The sequence below is a fragment of the Berghia stephanieae genome, chromosome 14 (assembly GCF_034508935.2).
Source record: "Berghia stephanieae isolate SIO BIC M18660-M18661 chromosome 14, UCSD_Bste_1.3, whole genome shotgun sequence".
In the NCBI taxonomy this organism is placed as follows: Eukaryota; Metazoa; Mollusca; class Gastropoda; order Nudibranchia; family Aeolidiidae; genus Berghia; species Berghia stephanieae.
In genome coordinates, this window is record NC_088373.1 from 31,052,559 (window position 1) to 31,060,058 (window position 7,500).

Genomic DNA, 7,500 nt, shown 5'->3' on the forward strand with positions numbered 1-7,500 from the left:
TGCCCCCCAGGATACTACAGCCTCAACAACCAGGGGTGCCTTCCTTGTCCAGGGGGTACCTATTTCAACGCCGCTCAGGGCGCCTGTGCTGCTTGTCCATCAGACGCCAGATGGGTGGGAGAGGCAGCTCGGTCCGAGATGGATTGTTACAGTGAGTTCTCTTTGGTTAATAATGGAATGGTAGCACGTCTCACCCGTCCTACATGTTAAATGTTGCTGTTGACCAGGGACCCCTTGTAAAGCGTTTTGAGCACATTTAGTGGATATTGCGCTATATAAAGCTCTATTAAAAAAAGAAAAATTAATCAGAAGGTCTGAGGTTCGATCCCCATTTGAGGTTGACTGATTTTATGGGATGTTTTTTCTTTCTTCTATTTTTCTTTCTTGCTTTGTCTGGCACCTTTCATACACACTTGTTCAGATCTTTATTATTTGGTTAACCTTATTTCTATTAGAGTTTGGTAAATTACTGTTTTTTTTTATTCTCTGTTTAATCAAGCAATATATATATGTAAACATAGTTGTGAACATAGTTACTTTATCATATCCTTCAACTGTCCTGACAATATGATAACTCACTAAGTTTATCTTTATGAATTCTTCAAAAGGTTACAAAATAAACAAACAAGCCCCTCTTATTTGTAATGTCCTTGTAGACAACGTCTGTAACAATAATGCAGTGTAGGTGAAAGAAACTCTTTTACTACGTATTTTGATGACGTCACATCATTACTCATTTTTCAAAACATCATCAGATGGAATGATGTAAATATTGAAGTCTGAAATGGATTGTGTGTATTTATAAAGGTCAAACTGAGTTTAGTCCACTCCGGATAATTGCAATTCCTTTGGATCAGCGAAAAAATGTTGCGATTAACTGAGAGTGGACTGCTCTTAAAATTTTTTTAAATTAAGAAAATTAAAAAAAGATTCCCTTCAAGTTTTGATTTGTTGTCGTGGGAGTCTTGATTGACACTGTGTAAAATAGAAAAGATTGCAATATGATTAAACATAAGCATTTTATCGACAACGTTTAATGTCTGGTGAAAATACGGTATAAAAACATGTTCTCTAATGATGTCATCAAAATAGTAAAAGAGTTTTTTTCACCTTTAGTGCATTATTATTAAAGTCATTTTCTACAAGGATGTTACAAATATGAGGGGTTTTTAAACATAAAACTTTTTGAATAATAATAATAATAATAATAATAATAATAATAATAATAATAATAATAATAATAATAATAATAATAATCTTTATTGTCCAAATAGGCAATTATTGTTAGGTTACAGCTCTTGTAATAGGCGAAAGTAATTAAAATAGTGGTAATAATGATGATAATAATAGTGATGAAGATGATGACATTGACAATGACAACAATTTTGATCTTTGAAAATTTCTTTTCTATAGAGACGTGTGCCTTTGGCTACAGGTCGTCAACAGGAGAGGCGTTGTGTTCCATTTGTCCAGAGAACACTTTCTCATTGGATAGATTGACCTGTCAGAACTGTCCACCAAACACTTTCACCAGCGATGATGGACAGTGGCTGGAGAGTCGGTGTGAAGGTAAGGAGACTAGAAAGATATGATGATGATGATGCAAATCATTTGCTCCGTTCTTATTTCGTATATATATATATATAAATATAATTCTGATCCCCCCCCCCCTATGTATATATATATATATATATATATATATATATAATATATATATATATATATATATATATATATATATATATATATATATATATATATATATATATTGAATCGTGTTTGATGCAAATATGATACGGATATTGCTCGACATGTAACAATGGAGCGAATTATTATTTTAATATTTACCACAATGTTGGAGTCAGTCTACATCGATGTTTCAGGATTTTTCAGCCATTGTCATAAAAAAAGATGGTATTCCTGTTGATAATTGTGGTTTTTTGGAAACATTGGACAGCAGTTCCTGAAGTTAATTGATACACCCTCATGAAGCCGCACTCAACACGAAAAATGAGATGTACAATACTTGTCCACATCGCCGGAAGTACTTACTAATCAACTCCAAACCGGAACCACTTCAACAAACAACAACAGACAACAAACCAAACTCATGTAACACACAGTCCTGACGATGGCTGAAAAGGCCTGAAACATCGATGTAGACTGACTCCAACATTGTGGTAAATATTAAAATTATATATATATATATATATATATATGATCAAACTTGGGTGAAGTCGAAATTTTTTTCTGATTCCCCCCCCTATGTATTTCGTATATAAATAGCTCTATGTGCCATTGCTTTACAATCCCGACGATATTGTAAACTTCACGGTTTGGAATAACAGTTTTTACAACACTTCATCAAAGGAGTTTTAACAAGCATGAAGACAATTTCTGGTTCATGGAACTTTGTGATTTAGTGACCTTGAGGTCCAAGGGTTGAGTTCTGTTATGGGTGGCACATGTTGAGTCCTTGGAAAAGGCTGTTTAATCATATTTTCTAACCATACCAGTGTAAAATGAGTAGTAGTATTTTCTCAGTAACTGCGTAGTTTTTTGTGGGGGAAAATTGTAACAGTGCCTCCTTCATACTCTTTATTTGTTGCTGTTGGCTTTAAATCACTTGTAAAGTGCTTCAAGCTCAATGAGTGGTTTTTACCATGTATTTAGGGTTAGTTTTTTTAAACTCCTGCTTTTTCTTCTAATTGAGGTGAATAAAAAAACGACATTCAAAAATATGACTGGAATAGATTAAAAATCAAAAGTAAATTAAATGAAAATTTAAATAGTTCAATTTAATGGGTTCACCATACTCAATCGGCTTCGAAAACCATCATTGTGTTCCCCCATCAGGCTATACAGGGTTTTATTTTATATCATTTTCATACAAGTTGCCTTCTAGGAATCCTGTTTGTACAAGCTTTCTTACAATATCAATCACTGACTATACCAAATTTTCATTCACAAATGAGCCAGTTGAGTGAAGGGTTGGGGGTAGTGTGTGTAAACTGCCTTACCCAAGAGCACAATGCTGGAGCCAGTTTTCTTTCATAATCATTATAACTCATTTGATAAATGCACAATGCTTAGGTCAGTATCAAAAAATAAGAAATAAAAATTTCCATAACCCGTCTCGTCACTGACCATGCACAACATTACTTGACTTTTGTTAGATGATGACTTTGATCTATTTTTAGATTTAAAATTAAAAACAAACAAAAAATCACTTAATTCATCCCAGAGGGTAAATTTGTCTCTAGAGTCTATTCTAAGGGAAGACTGGAATAACCTGTCGTCAGCTGCAATGCATCGCCGCAAATAGAGCTAGGGCGAGGCGAGGCGACTTGTTCAAGGATACACAGAACAACAGCGGGTGATCATGGCAATGTTGTGAGCTTCTTAGCCAAGTGCATAGGTACTATCTATAAGCCCGCATGCAAAAACTCACGGAACCATATTTTCGCAACTTTGGACGAATTTGCAATATTCAGTGCGCACGAGACTTGGAACGGACGAAAACTGACCATTCTAACTCTCTCTCTCTCTTTCTCTCTCTCTCTCTCTCTCTCTCTCTCTCTCTCTCTCTCTCTCTCTCTCTCTCTCTCTCTCTCTCTCTTTTTTTTTTTTTTTGGGTACGAAGCAAAGACTTTACAGCCGAGCCACGCTGCCCCTAATTATTTCATGTTGGCTCGTTGTGCTTTAACAGTCATTTTAACATACGTAGCTTGTCTTCTCCCACTCCAGGTCGATGTCCAGTTGGTCAGTTTTCAGCCACTGGCCTGGTCCCTTGCACTCCTTGCCCTCGGGGTTTCTACCAGACGTCAGAGGGTGGCACAAGCTGTACACCGTGTCGTAGAGACTACACGACGTCGTCGGCTGGATCGACATCACCAGGAGCTTGTATCGAGGGGGGTGAGTTGAATGGACACGTGTTCTGTTGTATCTCAATGGATAATGATCAGGGGCATGGCTATATTGGTTGATTTGGTGCCTGGCACCACTCCATCTTTTAAAAAATTAATGATGGCATTTAAAAAAAAATAAAACTGAAAAATCGTATTTACCGCCTCTTATTTATTTGAGTAAGACTTTTAAAAAATTTTTCCCCATTTCTTCGGTATTTACAAATATAGCATGTTTTAAGTCATTTTCTTCTGATTCTGGCACCACCTTATACTGTAAGCATGCCACACCACTGATGATGATTACGAAGGATGTTCAACAGGAAACTAGAATTTTGTAATAGCTCAAAAAGATTGAAATCCATCCACTAGAAACAAATCGCTGGCCATTCTAACTCTCTCTGTCTCTCTCTCTCTCTCTCTGTCTCTCTCTCTCTATCTCTGTCTCTCTTTCTCTCTCTCTCTCTCTCTCTCTCTCTCTCTCTCTCTCTCTTTCTCTCTCTCTCTCTTTCTCATTAATAATAATAATAATAATAACAATAGAAAACCACAATAGAAGGAAGTGGACATGGAAAAGTCCTGGAGATGGAGTGAGAAACCAAATAGATTACATACTCATCAGCAAACATTTCCAAAACTCAGTTTTGTTGGCCAAATCTATGCCGGGGGCTGACTGTAACAGCCATCATATACCTGTGCTATGCCGGGGGCTGACTGTAACAGCCATCATATACCTGTGCTATGCCGGGGGCTGACTGTAACAGCGATCATATACCTGTGCTATGCCGGGGGCTGACTGTAACAGCGATCATATACCTGTGCTATGCCCCATACGAGTAAATTGAAAATCTGCAAAAGAGCAAAGGCTAAACCTAAATACCAACTAGACATTCTCCGGGAAGAACAGAAGATACAAGAAAAATTTGAACTATCAGTAAGAAACAAGTTTGAAGTGCTTGGAGAACTAACAGATATAGAAGAGAAATATGAGCAGTTTAAAGACAGTGTTGCTGCATCACTAGAAGAAAATGTTCCAACCACACTTAAGTTGCAGAAGAAGAAGTGGATTACTCCAGAGATATTAGAACTAATGAATGAGAGAAGAAAGGCCAAAAATCAGGAAGAAAAATACAAGACTCTGAACAGGCAGATAAAAAGAAAATGCAACGAAGCTAAAGAAGACTGGATAAATGAACAATGTCACTATATAATGTCCTGCAAAGAAAAAAATGGCAAATTCTTCCATCAGAAAATCAAAGAAGTGACAAACAAAACTAAATCAGGTGCTAAAAGTGGATGCATCAAAGACAAGCGTGGAAACACCATCATGGACAAAGACTGCATTCTAAACAGATGTTCAGAATATATTGAAGAACTTTTTTTTGATAATCGAGGAGAAATGCCTATGATAAAAGAACTGGAAGGGCCTTCTATAATGAAAGATGAAGTTAGGAACGTCATGAAAAGCATGAAAAATGGAAAAGCTGCAGGACCTGATGCCATAACAATTGAAGCCTTGACTGGCCTGGGTGAATGGGGGATTGAATTCATCACAAACCTTCTAAATCAAGTGTATGACACAGGGAAAATGCCAACTGATATGAAACGATCCATTTTTATAGCACTACCAAAAAAGCCAGGGGCAGTTGATTGTGAACAACACAGAACTATTAGCCTAATGAGCCACCTCACAAAAATTCTTTTGAAGATAATTTTACTAAGAATAAGAAATAAAATACGACCTGAAATTGGGGAGATGCAATTTGGTTTTGTTGAGGACAAGGGTACCAGAAATGGAATATTCACATTATCAATGCTGATGGAAAGATGTATTGAAGTAAATAAAGATCTGTATATGTGTTTCATCGACTATTCAAAAGCCTTTGATAAAGTACAACACGAAAAACTATTCAAAATTCTATCATCCTTGGACATTGATGGTAAAGATTTAAGAATATTACGGAATTTGTACTGGGAACAAGAAGCAGCAATGCGTGTTGACAACGAGCTAAGCAGTTTTACACCTATTAGAAGAGGAGTTAGGCAGGGGTGTGTTTTGTCTCCAGATTTATTCAACCTCTATAGTGAAATGATATTAAGAGATATCGAACATAAGAAGGGGGTGTGTATTGGAGGAAAGAATGTAACAAATCTGAGGTATGCAGATGATACGGTTCTACTGGCAGAATCTGAACATGAACTACAAGAATTACTGGATGTTGTAGTCAGGAGTAGTGAAAATATGGGACTGGAACTGAATATATCTAAAACAGAATGTATGACGGTATCTAAAAATAATAACCCACCAGCCTGTGTAATAACAAGCAGAGGACAAACAATACAACAAGTTGAATGTTTCAAATATTTAGGCTTCAATGTAACATCCAATGGAAAATCAGATTGTGAAATAAAGAAAAGAATAGGTATGGCGAAGAATGCATTCAACCAGCTGCATACAATTATGAAAAACAGGAATATTAGCATGAAAACAAAAATCAAAGTCCTGGATTGCTATGTACTGTCTGTGCTGCTATATGGTTGTGAGAGCTGGACCATAAACAAGACCATGGTTAAAAGACTGGAGGCAGTGGAAATGTGGTTTTACAGAAGAATGATGAGGGTGTCATGGATGGAAAGGAAAAGAAATGAAGAAATTTTAGAAATGGCCAACAGAAAAAGATCACTGATAACAAAAATCATCAAACGCCAAATGGAATTTTTAGGACACATTATCCGCCACCCTGGTTTGGAAATACTCGCCTTGACTGGAAAGATGAATGGAAAAAGAATAAGAGGAAGACAAAGAATAACGTATTTGAAAGGGATAAGAACTTGGACAGATGAAGCTGAGAAAGGTGGCGCTGCTTTAATAGAATTGGCAAGAGATAGATCAGCTTGGCGGAAGATGACCTCCGACGTCTGCTTCAGATATGGAACTACATGAGATGAGAATAATAACAATAATAATAATAATAATAATAATAATAATAATAATAATATTAATAATAATAATAATAATAATAATAATAATAATAATCTTTATTGTCCAAATAGGCAATAATTGTTAGGTTACAGCTCTTTTAATGGGCGAAAAAAGTAATTAAAATAGTGGTACTAATGATGATAATAATACTGATAGTAATAATAATAATAATATTAATAATAATAATAATAATAATAATAATAATAATAATAATAATAATCTTTATTGTCCAAATAGGCAATAATTGTTAGGTTACAGCTCTTTTAATGGGCGAAAAAAGTAATTAAAATAGTGGTACTAATGATGATAATAATACTGATAGTAATAATAATAATAATAATAATAATAATAATAATAATAATAATAATAATAATAATAATAATAATAATAATAATAATAATAATAATGATAATAATAATAATGAACTACACACTCTCGTCATGTATCGGACACTCACTCATTCACCCCCTAATAGAGAATAGGATTCAATAGTCTGATGTCACATCGTCCGCCCAGCAACCAGGAGCTTGGTTCTAAACAATGAAAATTGGTACTTTTTATTCTTCATGCTGGCTAGAACTTTTTCACATGTCATGTGATCAGAGTGTATAA

General features: G+C 35.3%; 1 protein-coding gene across 1 annotated transcript in view; it reads left to right on the forward strand.

Annotated features, from left to right (window-relative positions):
- The window catches only part of LOC144959577 (uncharacterized), a 173,005-nt gene that overhangs the window by 111,708 nt on the left and 53,797 nt on the right, over positions 1 to 7,500 (forward strand). The window contains exons 34-36 of the mRNA XM_078892197.1: positions 1 to 151; positions 1,414 to 1,569; positions 3,748 to 3,915. The exon at positions 1 to 151 is cut by the window's left edge and continues 5 nt beyond it. Coding sequence (XP_078748323.1) covers positions 1 to 151; positions 1,414 to 1,569; positions 3,748 to 3,915 — 475 coding nt within the window. The remainder of the gene's footprint in view (positions 152 to 1,413; positions 1,570 to 3,747; positions 3,916 to 7,500) is intronic.